General features: G+C 37.6%; 1 protein-coding gene across 1 annotated transcript; it reads left to right on the top strand.

The window, feature by feature from the left end:
- Positions 1-527: 527 nt before the first annotated feature.
- On the top strand, positions 528-16614 carry LOC143612135 (formin-like protein 17). Its single transcript, XM_077086194.1, has 14 exons — positions 528-930; positions 11951-12443; positions 12530-12647; positions 12827-12898; positions 14552-14650; positions 14781-14822; positions 14901-14981; positions 15062-15112; positions 15212-15293; positions 15403-15497; positions 15605-15676; positions 15763-15879; positions 16418-16486; positions 16588-16614. The coding sequence occupies exons 1-14, from the start codon at positions 528-530 to the stop codon at positions 16612-16614; spliced, it is 1821 nt and encodes a 606-aa protein (XP_076942309.1).
- Positions 16615-16793: the final 179 nt, after the last annotated feature.

Raw genomic sequence — 16793 nt, 5'->3', positions numbered from 1 at the left:
TTAGCTTTAAGTGCCCCAAGAACAAACCTGTTGTTGGAGGTGCGGGTGGAAGTGGTAGAAAGAACAAGCCAAGGAAGGGAAATGCTCGAGTCTTCATTCTTGACACAAGGAAAGCGGCCGACATGCCGGAAACCATCACCGATACATTCTTAGTTAACGACATGTATGCTAGAGTTTTATTCGATTCAGGTGCCAACTTAACTTTTATTATTAAAAATTTTGTAGTCTATTAAACGAACCACTAAAGAGATTAAATAAAACTTTAAGCATCGATACTACTAGTGGTAAAATCGTTAAAATCTCCGAAGCTTTAGAAAACGGAAATATTTTATTAGCTGGTTACGTCTTAAATATTCAATTGTTGCAGATGACTCTTGCTGGTTTTGATATAGTATTTGGTATGGATTGGTTATCCAATAATCATGCCCGTATCATCTATTTGAATTAAAGGGGACAAAGACGCTGGCCAATTTAACATAATCTCCATGATTAGAGCTAATAAATATTTAAATCATGGATGCTTGATCATGGCCTACGTCACCGAAGAATATAAACCAAAGGAGATAAAAGAGGTACCTATTGTCTCTGAATTTTCTGGCGTCTTTCCCGACGAGCTGCCAGGAATTCCTCTCGATCGAGAAGTCGAGTTTAGAATAGACCTTATACCTGGAACCGTATCAATCTCCAAAGCCCTGTATCGCTTGGATCCAACCGAAATGAAGGAACTAAAGAAGCAATTAGACGAACTACACGAGAAAGGATTCATTCGTCCGAGTTCATCACCATGGGCAGCGCCAATTCCTTTTGTCAAGAAGAAGTATGGATCAATGCGAATGTGTATCGACTGCCGAGCTCAAAACAAAGTAACCATCAAGAATCGATACCCTCTACCCAATATTGATGATCTGTTTGACCAACTACAAGGAGCCAGTTACTTCTCTAAGATAGATCTTCGTTCTGGATTTCATCAACTCAAAGTTCAATCTGAAGACATTCCAAAAACTGCATTCCGAACAAGGTATGGACATTATGAGTTCACGGTCATGCCGTTTGGTCTAACTAATGCCCCAACCGTGTTTATAGATATGATGAATCGAATCTGTAAACCTTACTTGGATAAATTTGTTATCGTATTCATCGACAACATACTTATTAGTTCTAAGTCAAAGAAATATCATGAAATGCATCTCAAAATCCTACTTGAATTAGTTAGAAACGAGAAGTTGTACGCCAAGTTCTCGAAATGCGAATTTTGGCTTCACGAAGTACAATTTCTTGGTCACATCATAAACGTGTATGGAATTCAAGTAGATCCCACAAAGACTGAAGCCATATCAAAGTGGGAGATTCCAAAATGGCCAACCGAGATCCGAAGTTTCTTAGGTTTGGCCGGCTATTATCGTAGATTAATTGAAAATTTATCTAGAATAGCCATTCCTCTAGCCTCGTTAACTCGTAAGAATGTTAAGTATGAATGGGGAACCAAACAACAAGAGGCGTTCGATATACTCAAACCAAAACTCACCAATGCACTTATATTGGCCTTGCCAGATGGTATCGAGGATTTCTTTGTCTTTAGTGATGTCCTGTTTGGGATGTGTACTAATGCAACGAAAGAAAGTAATCGCTCACGCCTCTAGTCAACTCAAAGTACAAGAGAAGAATTACACAACTCACGATCTAGAGTTAGGTGCCATAATCTTTGCATTAAAGTTATGGAGACATTATCTCTATGGAGTCTAATTCATTGTGTACACTGATCATAAAATTTTAAAACATATATTCAAACAAAAATAACTTAACATGCGTCAATGAAGATGGATGGAAACATTAAATGACTACATCTGTGAAATCGTTTATCACGAAGGTAAAGTCAACGTTGCGGCTGACGACTTGAGTCGTAAGGAACATGAGAAACCAAAAAGAGTCTGAGCGTTACGACTAAAACTCCAAGTAGATCTAGTTGAACAAATTAGATTAGCCCAACTCCAAGCAATCAAAGAAAACAAGATCTCCGACGAAAAATGTAACGGCGCCATTGACTCGCAAGTAAAGGGTGACGATGGTATACCTAGACATGGAAACATGATTTGGGTACCCATCGTTGGAGATTTGCGTGAAAAGATCATGAGCGAGGCACATAAATCTAAGTACATGATGCACCCCGGTAGTGACAAAATGTACCAAAATCTCAAGCCAAACTACTAGTGGAATGGAATGAAGAAAGATATCGCTTTGCATGTTGCAAAATTCTTAAAGTGTTTGAAAGTCAAGGCCGAACATCAAAAGCCCTCGAGATTGCTTCAGCAACCCGAACTCCCCATTTGGAAGTGGGAAATGATAACTATGGACCTCATCACGAAACTCCCCAAAACCACACGACAACATAATGCAATTTGGGTCATCATCAATAGGTTAACCAAATCTGCTCATTTTATACCCATTAATGACACATATTCGATGGATAGATTAGCACGAATCTATGTAAACAACATCATTGCATTGCATGGAGTGCCTCTGTCTATCATATCTGATCCAGAAAGTCGCTTTACGTCTCACTTCTAGAAAAGTTTCCAACAAGTGTTAGGAACCAAGTTGAATCTTAGCACTTCCTATCATCCCCAATCAATGGGCAAAGCGAAAGAAAAATTCAAATGCTTGAAGATATGCTTCATGCTTGTGTGATTGACTTAGGCGGAAGTTGGGATGACCATCTTCCCATAATGGAATTTTTGTATAACAATAATTATAAAATAAGTACCAAGTCGAACTGTTCGAAGCGTTATACGACTGAAAATGTAGAATGCCGGTATGCTGGTCTAAAACTGGAGACAATCAATTATATGGACCCGAAATAGTCCAAGAAACCACCAACAAGGTGCTGCAAATCCGAGAACGACTTAAGACAGTGCGAGACCGACAAAAGAGTTATGCCGACATCTGTCGTAAGCCTTAGAATTCAATGTAAGCGATAGAGTCTTATTGAAAGTTTCGCCTTGGAAAGGTGTTGTTCGCTTCGGTAAGAAAGGAAAACTTAGTCCACGCTTTGTAGGACCATTCGAAATACTCGATCGAATCGGTACTGTTGCATATCTCCTTTATATTCCAAGTTGTTATAATATATTCCGGTTTGTAAGATACATTATCTACCAGTATATAAATAAAAATCTACGGTTCTAAATCTATTTTTTTTATAAATGACATATGTTGAATCAAAATAATCCTTCACAAAGCCAAGAAGCGTCTAATACAAGAAGCAATCGAACTAGAACCGAACCTACTCAAGAGATTACCAAGAATCTGATAATAAAAATGCAAGAAATGATAACCTGCTATGAACCCGTTGGTTCAAGCTATGAAAGACGATTCAGTTCGCAAAAGTGAAACCAGACTATCCTAACCCTACTCACCAAGATGAAGGTAGTGATCAAAACTCGAATACTAGTGACAACTTTAATCGAAATTTCAAAAAGAAACTTAGGATCGAAGTTTGTCTTTTTAACGATTTCAAGACTTATGGTACGAAAGAATTTTATGGCTACAAGGGCGCCATTCCTACTTTAAGATGGTTAGAAGAAATGGAATCGATTGTGATAATCAACAAGTAAACTGAGAAGGAGAAGATTTAGTATACGTCTCAAATGTTTAAAGGTGAGGCGTTAGAGTGGTCAAACACTCTAATTATGTTAAAGGGAAGAGATCCCATGTATCAATTAGCATGGGAAGAGTTTAAAGAGTTGGTTCTGCATAAGTTTTGTCTGATGCATGAGACGGATATGATCCAAACCAAGTTCCTTAACCATGGTGGTCGGAACTAACATGAAAGACTACAATACTAAGTTCCACGAATATTGTAGACTCGTACCACATTTGGTGACACCGGAATCAAACAAGGTAAACTGGTACATTTGGGGTTTGCGTAGGGAAATACAAGACATGGTGAGGTTTCACTTGCCACAAGCCGCCGATTCCGCCATGGAACTGCTTGGTTATCTGATGAATCGTCTTATCTGAAACAAGGAAGAGGATAAGAAAGTTGATACAACAAACGATAAGAAAGGGAAAGGACACACCTGATTCACGAGAAAAGGAATCAATCAAAGGAAGGGTGGATTCAGTTCTAATTATCCGCTATGTAGGATTTTCAAGAGACATCACAAGGGTAGATGTCACTTTGTCGCATCTACGTCGGCAATATGCTACTCATGCCAGGGCATATTGCAGCTAATTGTTAGAAGAAATCTATGACTTGTTTCAACTGCAAGAAAAACGGACATCTCAATTTTAAATGCCCAAAGAAAAAGGCAGTTGCTGGTGGAGGTTCTGGAGGAAGCGGCACCAAGAATGATCCAAAGAAGAGAAACGCTCAAGTCTTCGCACTTGCACCAAAAATGCGGACATACCAGATACCATCACTGGTTCGTTCTTAGTTAATAACATTTATGCTAGAGTTTTATTTGATTCAGGTGCAAACCAAAGTTATATAGATTAAAACTTTTATAGTCTATTAAACGAACCTTTAACAAAATTTAATAAAACTTTAAACGTTGAAACGGCCAATGGAGAGATAGTTAAGTTTCCAAAACCTTAGAAAATGGAAAGATCTTGTTAGCAGGTTATGTTGTACCCATTTAGTTACTACCCATGATATTAGCCGGTTTTAACATAGTTCTAGGTATGGGCTGGTTATATGATAACCATGCCCGTATCATCTACAATAAGAAAACCATATAACTACAAGCTCCTGATAAGCGAACAATACAAATTGTCGGTGACAAAGATGCTGGTCAAGTTAGTATAATTTCCATGATTAAAGCTAGCAAATGTTTAAACCAAGGTTGTTTAGCATTTATGGCCTACATTACCGAAGAGCCAAAACTAAAAGAGAAAGAATATGTACCTATAGTTGCCGAATTTTCAGACGTCTTTCCCAATGAGTTACCAGGTATTCCACCTAACTGAAAAGTCAAGTTTAGAATAGACTTAATGCCTGGAACTGCACCTATAGCTAAAGCCCCATAGCGCTTAGCTCCAACAGAAATGAAAGAATTGAAGAAATAACTGGATGAGCTGCTGGAAAAAGGATTCATTCATCCAAGTTCTTCGCCTTAGGGAGCTCCGATATTATTCGTCAAGAAGAAACACGGATCCATGAGAATGTGTATTGTTTATAGAGCCTCGAACAAAGTGACTATTAAGAATCGATATCCGCTACCTAGAATTGCCGACCTATTCGATCAATTGCAATGAGCGAGATACTTTTCTAAAATAGACTTACGTTCGGGGTATCATCAACTGAAAGTTCAAGAAAAAGACATTCTGAAGGCGTCGTTTCGCACAAGGTATGGACATTATGAGTTCATCGTGATGTTGTTTGGACTCACAAATGCCCCAGCCGCATTCATGGATATGATGAACACGATTTTCAAACCCTATTTAGATAAATTTGTAGTCGTATTCATCTACGTATATTCATTTATTCTAAATCGCAAGAAGATCACAAAGTGCATCTTAGGATTTTACTTGAGATACTTAGGAACAAGAAATTGTACGCTAAGTTTTCAAAGTGTGAATTCTGGCTTCATGAAGTATAATTTCTTAGTCATGTGGTTAATGCCGAAGGAATTCATGTAGACCCTACTAAGATTGAAGTGATAGCTAAGTGGGAAATCCCAATATTACCAACCGAAGTTTGAAGTTTTCTAGGTTTGGCTGGATACTATCGAAATTTCATAGAAAATTTTTCCTACATGGTAATTCCTTAACTTCGTTAACTTGAAAGAATGTCAAATATGAATGAGGAACCAAACAACAAGAAGCATTTGACTTACTCAAACAAAATCTTACTAACGCACCTATATTGGCCTTGCCAGAAGGTACGGAAGATTTTGTTGTATTTAGTGACGCATCCCATTCAGGATTAGGTTGTGTACTAATGCAAAGAAAGAAAGTAATAGCTTATGCTTCTCGTCAATTGAAAGTACAAGAAAAGAATTATACGACTCACGATCTAGAGTTAGGTGCCATAATTTCTCTTTGAAATTATGGAGACACTATCTTATGGAGTCAATGTTATCGTGTACACTAATCATAAAAGTTTAAAACACATTTGATCAGAAAGAGCTTAACATGCGTCAAAGGAGATGGATAAAAACCTTAAATGAATATGATGGCGAAATCATCTATCATGAAGGTAAATCCAATGTGGTGGATGACGTATTAAGTCGAAAGAACATGAGAAACCAAAGAGAGTTAGATATTTAAGATTAGAACTTCAGATAGATCTAATCAAACAAATCAAGAAAGCTCAAAAGCAAGCTGTTGAGGAAAACAAGATCTTCAAAGAAAAGCGTAATGGCACAATCGACTCTTTAGACAAAGGATATGATGGTATACTCAGAATAGGAAATAGGATATGGGTGCCAGTAATCGGAGAGAAATGTGAAAAGATAATGAATGAAGCACATAAGTCAAAATACATGATGCACCCCAGTAATGATAAGATTTACCAAAATCTTAAACCTAACTACTGGTGGAATGGAATGAAGAAAGACAGTGCTCTGCATGTAACCAAATGTCTAACTGGTTTACAAGTAAAAGTCAAGCATTAAAAGCCTTCAGTTTGCTTCAACAAGCTGAACTTCCCATTTGGAAATGGGAAATGATAACCATAGATTTTATAACAAAACTTCCAAAGACTACTCGTCAACATAATGCAATATGGGTTATCATCGATAGGTTAACAAAATCCGCTCATTTCTTACCTATCAACGAGTCTTACTCTATGGATAGATTGGTGTAAGTCCCCGGTGCGATGGCGATCAATACGAGATCCGCACAATGTCTAGGAGTGCGGAATCCTTCTAGACTCGTTTATGGTGTTGGAGACGAAGAACACGATTACACACAAACAAACACACGAACAAAAAAACTGATCTGCAGACCGCTTTATATATTAATCAAAACACATTACATACCGAAAGAGAAAACTTGTTACGGCCGACCCAAGGTGAGCTCTACCTCGGGTCTGCCCACGAGACTCTCCCTATCTGTTTACTCTAGACAACTTTTCTACTCTCACTCTCTTTTCTGATGAACACATAACCCAAATCATAACACACATATATATAGATAAACATCTACGCGGGCTTGGGCTTGGGCCTATGGTGAAGTTGCCCTAACTTCACCAACAGGTGAAGTTGTCCTAACTTCACCAACAGGTGAAATTGTTCTAACTTCACCAATGGCGAAGTTGGCTCCCTCCACAACTTCTCCCCAGCTGGTTGGAATTGCATAGCGACGGTCACAAAATGCACCAACAGACTCCCCCTTGACCGTTGCTCTCAAATCTAACAAACATAAAAGATCATCTGTTACAAAACATGCACCAACAGACTCCCCCTTTTCCGTTGCTCTTCTGTGTTCTTCTTCTGGCAGGACTCTATCTTCAGACATTGCGCTGTGATCTTCAAGGTTGAACTTCACATATATACGCAACATCAATCCTATCTTCAACCAGCAGTGTCTGAATCTGTCTTGTAGCTTCACAAATCTACCAATCACTCGACGTCTTCCATATCAGATCTCCCCTTCAGTGTAAGCCCCTCCAAATTATATCGATCGATATCTTTGATCTGCATCTCGGTGCCTAATCAATCAACTCAACCATAATCGGTTCGTAAGATAAGGTTCAATCTTCAACTACTAAACAGCAAGTGATCAGTTTCATCACAAAACCACATTGACAGAATCAAACACACATGCCTTGTAATAATCATCAAAAGCTTAACCAAGCCTCCATGATCTTTATTACCCGAGCACCTTTAATTTTGCTAAGAAAACGCATTTTCAACTGATAACTTTAACCCCCTCTTTTCTTTGCAAAATAAGCCCAAATAACCAAATATGTGTCAATTTCCAGTTTCAATTACTATCACATTCGCAACTTCAACTCCATATCCACACGAGTCCATAAATTCATTTAAATAGCTGACCTGTAGTTGTTTACATGTAAGGCCTAGAGATACCAATTGTCACTCTTTGTCGGAACAACATTTTCGGCCTCATAATAATCGTGTAAACCGAGCCATTCAAACGAAAACTCCAAAAATATTATCACCAAATTTTTCCTCAATGATCCTCTTTTCATATGAATGACATATGAAAATTTTCGTTCAAACAAATTTCCCGAACTTTTTTTTATAGTTTTTTTTTTTGGAATACCATATCTTGAATGTCGGAGGAAAAAGGAAAACATATCGTTAACTTCACCTGATAACTTCACCCGTTAAAACTTATCGTTAACTTCACCTTATAACTTCACCCGTTAACTTCACCTGACAACTTCACCTGATAACTTCACCCCTCTTTAACTTCACCCTTCGTTAACTTCGCCATCAAGTAACTTCACCATCAAGTAACTTCGTCCAAACTTTAACTTCACCACCTAATAACTTCGCCATTCTTTAACTTCACCACCTAATAACTTCGCCTAGTTATAACTTCACTAACCAGCAACTTCGCCTAGTTATAACTTCACCACCTAATAACTTCGCCAAAACCCTAAAATTCCAGCGACAACTTCGCCAAAACCCTGTAACTTTGCCGTTTCCTTCTTCCCCAACTAAAATCAGATCTTAAACGGGCCAAAAACACCAAAACACAGATCTCGAACCATAGCATAAGATCCTAAGGCTCTAATACCACTTATAAGTCCCCGGTGCGATGGTGATCGATACGAGATCCGCACGATGTCTAGGAGTGTGGAATCCTCCTAGACTCGTTTATGGTGTTGGAGACGAAGAACACGATTACACACAAACAAACACACGAACAAAATAAACAGATCTGCATACCGCTTTATATATTAATCAAAACACATTACATACTGAAAGAGAAAGCATGTTATGGCCGACCCAAGGTGAGCTCTACCTCGGGTCTGCCCACGAGACTCTCCCTATATGTTTACTCTAGACAACTTTTCTGCTCTCACTCTCTTTTCTGATCAACACATAACCTTAAACATAACACACATACGTATATATAAACATCTACGCGGGCTTGGGCTTGGGCCTATGGTGAAGTTGCCCTAACTTCACCAACAGGTGAAGTTGTTCTAACTTCACCTATGGCGAAGTTGGCTCCCTCCACAACTTCTCCCCAGCTAGTCGGAATTGCATAGCGACGGTCACAAAATGCACCAACAATTGGCACGGATATACCTAAACAACATTGTATCGTTACATGGTGTGCCATTATCTATCGTATACGATCGAGATAGTAGATTTACATCTCATTTTTTGTATAGTTTTTAAAAAGCGTTAGGAACTCAATTGAACCATAGCACTGCTTATCATCCAGAAACTTACGGGCAGAGCGACAGAACAATTCAAATGCTTGAAGATATGCTCTAAGCTTGTGTGATCGACTTAGGAGGAAGTTGGGATGACCATCTTCCCCTAATGGAATTATCGTATAACAACAGTTATCACACAAGTATTCAAGTCGCGCCGTTCAAAGCTTTGTATGGACGAAAATGTAGAACGCTGGTATGTTGGTCTGAACTGGAAATAACCAAATGTCTGGACCCGAAATAGTCCAAGAAACCATGGACAAAATATCACCTTGAAATAACCAAATTTCAAGTAGGCGATAAGGTGTTATTAAAAGTATCACCTTGGAAATGTGTTACCCAGTTCGGAAAAAAAGAAAAACTAAGTCCACGTTCTGTTGGACCATTCGAAGTGCTTGAGTGAATTGGCAATGTAGCTTATCGCTTACGTTTGCCCAAAGAAATGAAAAGAATACACGACGTGCTCCATGTTTCGAACCTACGTAAGTGTCTGGCTGACGAGACTTTAGTTCCTTTAAGAGATGTCGAAAACAACGAGAATCTGAAATTTATAACACAACCTCTACAAGTTTAAGATTATAAAGTTAAGAACCTTAAAAGGCGAAAAATAAAGTTAGTGAAAAGAAGATGGAATTCCTGAAGAGGAGCAGAATTTACTTGGGAATTTAAATCCAAGATGAGAAAAAAATATACGCACCCATTTTAACGAATCTCGAGGAAGAGATTCATTCCAATGTGGGGAGGATGTGACATCTCGGAAAATACCATATTCATTTTGGATTAAATATGTAAATTGTGAAAGTCGAAGGACCCAAGAATATTTTAATAATATAGTAAAAGAACTAATGGGATATGTGTGTGTGTGTGTGTATTAAAGTTGGAAGAATTCCATATTAAAGAAATGGAGGAAAGGAATCCATTCCACATGGAAAGTATATTAAAATTTGGAAACTTTTTATAAGAAGATAAATTTACATAGTAATATTATTTTATGCATAGCATGGACCTAGTGGTCCTAGGATAGGATGCGAACGGGCACGTTCTCGGGCACAGGCTCGAGCGATGGGCGATGGGCGCAATGTGGTGCTTTGATGGCGCACTATGCACTTCGCATCGCCGCGACCCGCTTGAGAGCCGCCTTAGTATTTTTGGAAAATGGAAACGAGACCAAGATGTGACAAGATATCAAAGTCAAGGGACTAAAATAGAAATTCTGGAATTCAAGACCCATCGCGATACGCGATGGGTATATCACATTGCCCCAGGATGGGCATTGTCGCGATCACCTAATCTTTTGGGTCATCGCGATAGGCGAAGTAATTGTGGACACGTGTCCAACCACGTGTCACCACATGGCAGGTCTACTAGGAGATCAATCAGACCTAGTGGGCGGCCTCGCGATACACAATTCCCAAACCAAAGCTCAATCGTGATACGCGATGGAATATAATATTCAAAAGCAGTTAAGCAATCCATCGCGATTCACGATGGATCCCCTTTTTATCCCATCGCGTACCGCGATGAGTCATAATCTCAGCCCTATAAATAGGGGTGTCGGGCTTTGCCTTATGCATCCTAAATCAAACTTCACACTCTATTGTCTCGATATGCGTGCCTGATTCTGATGTCTTGTTTCTCGAAGTGTGTGCAAGTGTTGAAGCTTTATTTGTTTGTTTCCTCATTCGCCCACCGACAGGTAGAAGTGTTGCACGTGTCAATATTTGGTGTTTCTTTGAACATAGCCATCCAAGGTAGGAGTTCTACTCGATTATTTTATTGAATGTGGCTTAGACCCTATTCGGGGGTATAATCTATACCTTAATCAACTAATAAGTAAAATATAGTTTTTATAAGACGAGCGTATAGACAAAATATCATTTGTTTATAATTATAAAGATTTTTATAATGTTTCTTAAGAAAGAAGAAACTTAGTATATACGTTTCTTCATGAAGAAGAAACATAGTGTTTAAAAAATGAAATCTCTTAGACTAAAGGTTCAAGTATTTTATAAAAGAGAAATAATTATCAAGGTAATGATTATGAAAATAGACTAAACTTCTAAAGCTAGATCTTTGATCTAGTATTTATAAAAGGTTATTCTCATACTATAAGTCCAAGGTAACAAGAAGAACATATCAGTGAACTGCACTGATCATAACATAGGTGAATGCGTCCAAACTCTTTACAACTTTATAAACAAGTGTCTTTAATTGTTTACATGGGATTACGTATCCTAAAACGTTATAAACAAAGGTAATCGCTGGCCCTCAAGCTATCGTATACATTTGTCTAGATCCTTACATATGTGGTTAGAAGGTGGCCACACCTCACCACGCTTGATAATGCATCTACCACGTAGGGTCGAAACTATGTAATGTTCGTGTGGGGATTATCTTGTGTATATTGGTAGTAGCTAAGTAATCTCGAACTTTAGGTTATTAAATTAAAAGAAAACAAGTATGGATGTTTTTGAATATTTGTTTTGGATTTATTTGGTTAGTTGTAAATTATTTTGAATATTGAGTACTTGATTTGAATTTAATAAAATAATTTGATATGATACTAATAGTTTTATGTTAGTGCCTTGTGAGTTGCAGCGGCTGCATCGGCTCCTGCTATTCTGCCAGCAGATGGTAAGGATGGGCCAGCGCCTCCACCGCCACCACCACCTCCAAATAAGGCAGGTGAAGCACCTCCACCTCCTCCTCCTCCTGGTGGTGGTGGACCTCCACCCCCTCCTCCTCCAGCGCCTGGACCTCCACCGCCACCCGCCCCACCAGCACCAAAAGCACCAGCACCGCCGGTGCCTCCCCCACCAAAAGCCAAGGCAGCACCACCTCCTCCTCCTCCAGCAGCTCCTTCTTCTAATGGAAACGCAAAAGGAGCACCACCTCCACCGCCGGCTCTTGCAAAAGACTCGGGTGGTGCGGCTGCTCCGCCACCTCCAATGGCTAAGGGGCGCTTATCAAGGACAAGTGCGGTGAAATCTCAACCGACAAAGAAACTGAAGGCTTTACATTGGTCAAAGATCAATAAACCAGCACAAGGAAGTTTGTGGGCTGAATCACAAAAACATGGTGAAGCTTTAAGGTGCTTCCTTTTCTTTTATTATTCTTGACATTTTTAACCAAGTCTTGATGTTCTCATATTGCTTATGGTTAATGTGGATTAATTAGGGCGCCAGAGTTTGATATGTCTGAACTTGAGAATCTCTTCTCAGCATCCAATCCAAATGCAGATAAGGCTGCAAAAGTAAAATCTGGAGCAGCTAATAAACCAGAAAAAATATCCCTGGTAATTATAAAAGTTTGTTTGTTGATGCTGTTAAATATCCAATCAGATATATTTCATATACTTGTAATTGCATCAAATTTCTATGGTGTTGTTATTCTATCTACAATATTATGAAATTGAACTAACCAGTTCAAACACCTTTGATTCTGTTAGTTATTGATATTTCACACTTGGAACAGATCGAACACAGGCGTGCATACAACTGTGAGATCATGCTTTCAAAGGTGAAGACGCCATTGAATGAATTGATGGTAAGTTCAATCCCCAATAACTAAAAAAAAATGAATGATCAACATGTAATCAGATTTATATTCTGCTGTATGTCCACATTACCCGATCCGGCTTCTTTAAACTTATCAAATGCAAACTTTTCTAGCCCTTCTTTTTCATGTTTTTGGTATTTAGAATTCATTAAAGATATTAAACAACTACAAACATAAGAACAGTCATAAAGCAACTAGGATGAACATGAAGACATGAAATTCTCATAGGTTTATGTGGTTCTTTTTATAGTTGTATGCTCACAATTTCTCTCTAAGTTGATGAAGTAGGCTGTCTAACTAACTGAATACCAAAGAGCCAAAGTATGTTGAATGTTTTCTGTTAGTGTTATACTCAGTTATCTTTATACAATATAGCCAAAGTGATGTTTATTTACTGAAATCATTATTATCTACATGGTGTTACTACCAATAACTAGCATAACTATACAGTTGATGCCTAGAATCTCCAATGAAACTTCCCATAGAGATTAAAAATTTTATATTAATAATGTGTTATATAAAATTCCTAATGGGTTGAGTTCAATATACAATGAAATTTAAGAAGATTGCAAAGTGATGTTGATTCGGTAACATTGGCAACACCTAATTAAATTCCACACTAAAATGAGACACGACACGATAAAGATTAACATAAGCATTTGATTTCTTAATTCCCACTTTCCAGTTTGTTCATTGGATGTATACAATTTATATGTACCTAACCGGTTTGTTCTAAACGATAGTACGATACTTTGTTTAGGAAATACCGACACACACTAATCAAATTATGACCCAACTATTATAACATCACACTATGACCCTTATACATAATAATGGCACAAGGCCATCTTCTTCAACTTATGCATTGATGGGAATTGGTTCAGACAAGACAATTGTTCTCAGAGCTTGCATCTGATCTCTAACAATTGATGTCAGAACAGTTTACATAGCAATCGATCAAGAAAGGGCTTCTTTATCATCATCGATCAATTAACACAATAGCAGCAATTGAAATCCAAATATATCTTGTTGACCAGTGGATACAATATCAGGATGTGTAAACCTTGATTATTGCAGTACACAAATAAGGATATAAAGGATCATATGCATGAGTGGTACTAGGTTACACAAAGACCCTAGTGGGTGGAACCTACTTTGCAGTTGGGTTACACCGATATATTAACCGGCAGTAAACAAAATATATAGATAAATTTCACAAAGCTATAACTTTAGATTTTCGTATAGCATTCAAGATATCCAACCCCATATGTTTCGACTACTAGTCCTTTTCAAATGTGGTCCAAACTTCAACTTCATAAAATAATGCAACGTCTCAGGAAGCTAATCCTTTCTCTGAGAAGACATTTAATCACACAGAAGATATCACAAACCCTTATTGACTATACAGTTTTAGATAAATAAGTGAACGTTATAAACCGCCATCATTACACTAGCTGGATGCATGACTTGGTGTAAATCATTTTTATGTATAAATATACTTGTATGCATGCTAGATAAACATAATTTCAACATGTTATTGTGAATATATACTCAGTGAGTCTCATGGCTATGTGTGTGTTTATACTTTACATTATGTTTACTAATAAAATGTTTTCAATGCTTAATCATGAAATTTAACAGGATGCCGTCCTTGCTATGGATGAGGCAGAGATGGACCTTGAAAGAGTGGATAACCTTATTAAGTTCTGCCCTACCAAGGAGGAGATGGAACAAATTAAGGTGTAATGTTAGTTAAACTAGCTAGTTAATTAGCTTAGTATCGATATAATGTTATTGAACTAACTAAACTAATTAAGATACGTATCCATGGCTTTTTTATGTGATGTAACTATTCTTTTTTTATGCTCAGGCATATAAAAGAGATAAGGAGAACTTGGGAAAACGTGAACTGGTATGCAATCACCATTTTGTGCTTATAACATTCACAACCAAACTCAATCTTATGGATTTATTTGATTTCTGGTAATAGTTCTTTATGGAGCTGATGAAAGTTCCGCGATCAGAAGCTAAACTCAGGGTTTTCTCTTATAAGATACAGTTTAATACACAGGTCAGAAGATATTATTACATGCATGTTTATGCTTATATTAAGTACTAGATTTTAATCTAGTGCTCTTTTTTGGAATTTAGGTTTCAGATCTTAGTAAGAGCCTAAACTATGTGCTTTTGTCGGTAGAGCAGGCAAGTTAATTATATTTTCTCTAATCTTGAAGTTAATCAGTGACAGTTTAACTAATTGTGAAACTTTACTTTTCATGTACTTGATGGTGCTTATACCAGGTCAGGAGTTCTGTCAAGTTGAGAAGAGTTATGCAAACAATTCTCTCTCTTGGAAATGCTTTAAATCAGGGAACCTCAAGAGGTTAGTTGTTATTTGACCTTTTATTTGTATGTTGACATCTTCATCATTGATATTATTTGCATATTTGTAAAAAAAAATACGTATTTCTATAACTTGGTTTTGGTTTTAGGTTCTGCTGTTGGGTTCAGATTGGATAGCATTCTCAAACTTAACGAAACACGTGCCAGAAACAACAAAATGACATTGTTGCATTATTTGTGTAAGGTACAATTTCTTGTCATTCATTCAATTTATTTATTTTATAGAAGCGGATTGGATAAATCGTCTCTTTTACATTTTTATATTCACGGTATCTTTGGTGGATATCTTAGGTGCTTGCAGACAAACTACCTGAACTCCTGGATTTTTCCAAGGAACTTGGCAGTTTGGAACCTGCATCAAAGGTAATGTTGGTGGAGTAGTGTGTGGACTTTGGAACAAAAGCTATTTTAGTTTAGTTTTCTTGACTGCATTTGTTGTTTTGTTCCAGCTACAACTTAAATTGTTGGCGGAAGAAATGCAAAGCATTACCAAAGGACTGGAGAAAGTAATCCACGAAAAGAAACTGTGTAAAAAAGACGGACATGTGTCTAAACGTTTTCGGAAGGTACACACTTAATCTAATTACTATTGCAACTTATCATATATAAATAAACACATTAAAACTTATTCAGGAGGAACTTGTTGTCTAAGAAGTTTGCTTGCATATGCATTATATTGTTTCTTTTTCACTAAAATGTAGTTCATTTATTTTGTTTCTTTGTGTTCCAGTCTCTGAAGATGTATATATGTGTGAACCCTCGGGTGGGCAAAAGTGAAATTGCACTAATTTTGACGTTATTTTACTAATCTCGTGAAAATAACGTTAAAAGTGACGGACGGTTAATCAGGCATCATGTAGTGGCGTTGATAGCCGAAAGACAAGGGTACATGCACCGATCAGCCGGTGTCCCGATGATTGAGTGCTATGTGCCTTATGTCCAAGGCTTGATGCAAAACTACTATCGAGCCGGGGGTCTCACCGGAAGCAGCCTCTCTATCCTTATGGGGTAGAGGTAAGGCTGTCTACATCTTACCCTCCTCAGACCCTACTATAGCTTTGCTATTGGTGGGATATACTGAGTACGATGATGATGATGTTCCAGTCTCTGAAGAAATTTCTTTCTTCTGCGGAAGGTGAAGTCAAGTCCCTCGCTACACAGTATTCCGGGGTGGTATGTTTCACAACTTCTTGCGTATATAATATTATATAGAGGTAGCATGATGAGTGGGCTGGGTTGATCTGAAAAAATGGTTGTTTTTTGTAAACTAAAAGGTAGTCAAATTAATAGGTTACCAGTAGTTACAAAAGCAATTTATAGAAAAAATAATTATCTAAATCTTATAAGAAAGTGATTTAGAAGATGCTATGCATTAAACATAAACTTTAGACTGCTTTTGATCATTTTGACTTGTTTTTAAGTAAAAAAACAAACTTCGAACTACTTTCACTTGAGATAAATTACAACGTAAATCGACCTT

The sequence above is a fragment of the Bidens hawaiensis genome, unplaced genomic scaffold (assembly GCF_021521415.1).
Source record: "Bidens hawaiensis isolate Kalapana, Puna unplaced genomic scaffold, B.hawaiensis_p1.1 tig00033505_1, whole genome shotgun sequence".
Classification (NCBI taxonomy): domain Eukaryota; kingdom Viridiplantae; phylum Streptophyta; class Magnoliopsida; order Asterales; family Asteraceae; genus Bidens; species Bidens hawaiensis.
This window is presented reverse-complemented; position numbering and strand designations above follow the sequence as displayed.

What these genes read in the sequence shown, in the direction of transcription:
- LOC143612135 (XM_077086194.1), top strand. Translation starts at nt 528, where the DNA reads ATGGCCTACGTCACCGAAGAATATAAACCAAAGGAGATAAAAGAGGTA. An exon ending in ACTTGGGAAAACGTGAACTG is followed by an intron (nt 14,823 to 14,900) that starts GTATGCAATCAC and finishes TTCTGGTAATAG; the next exon opens with TTCTTTATGGAGCTGATGAA. An exon ending in CTACACAGTATTCCGGGGTG is followed by an intron (nt 16,487 to 16,587) that starts GTATGTTTCACA and finishes GTAAACTAAAAG; the next exon opens with GTAGTCAAATTAATAGGTTA.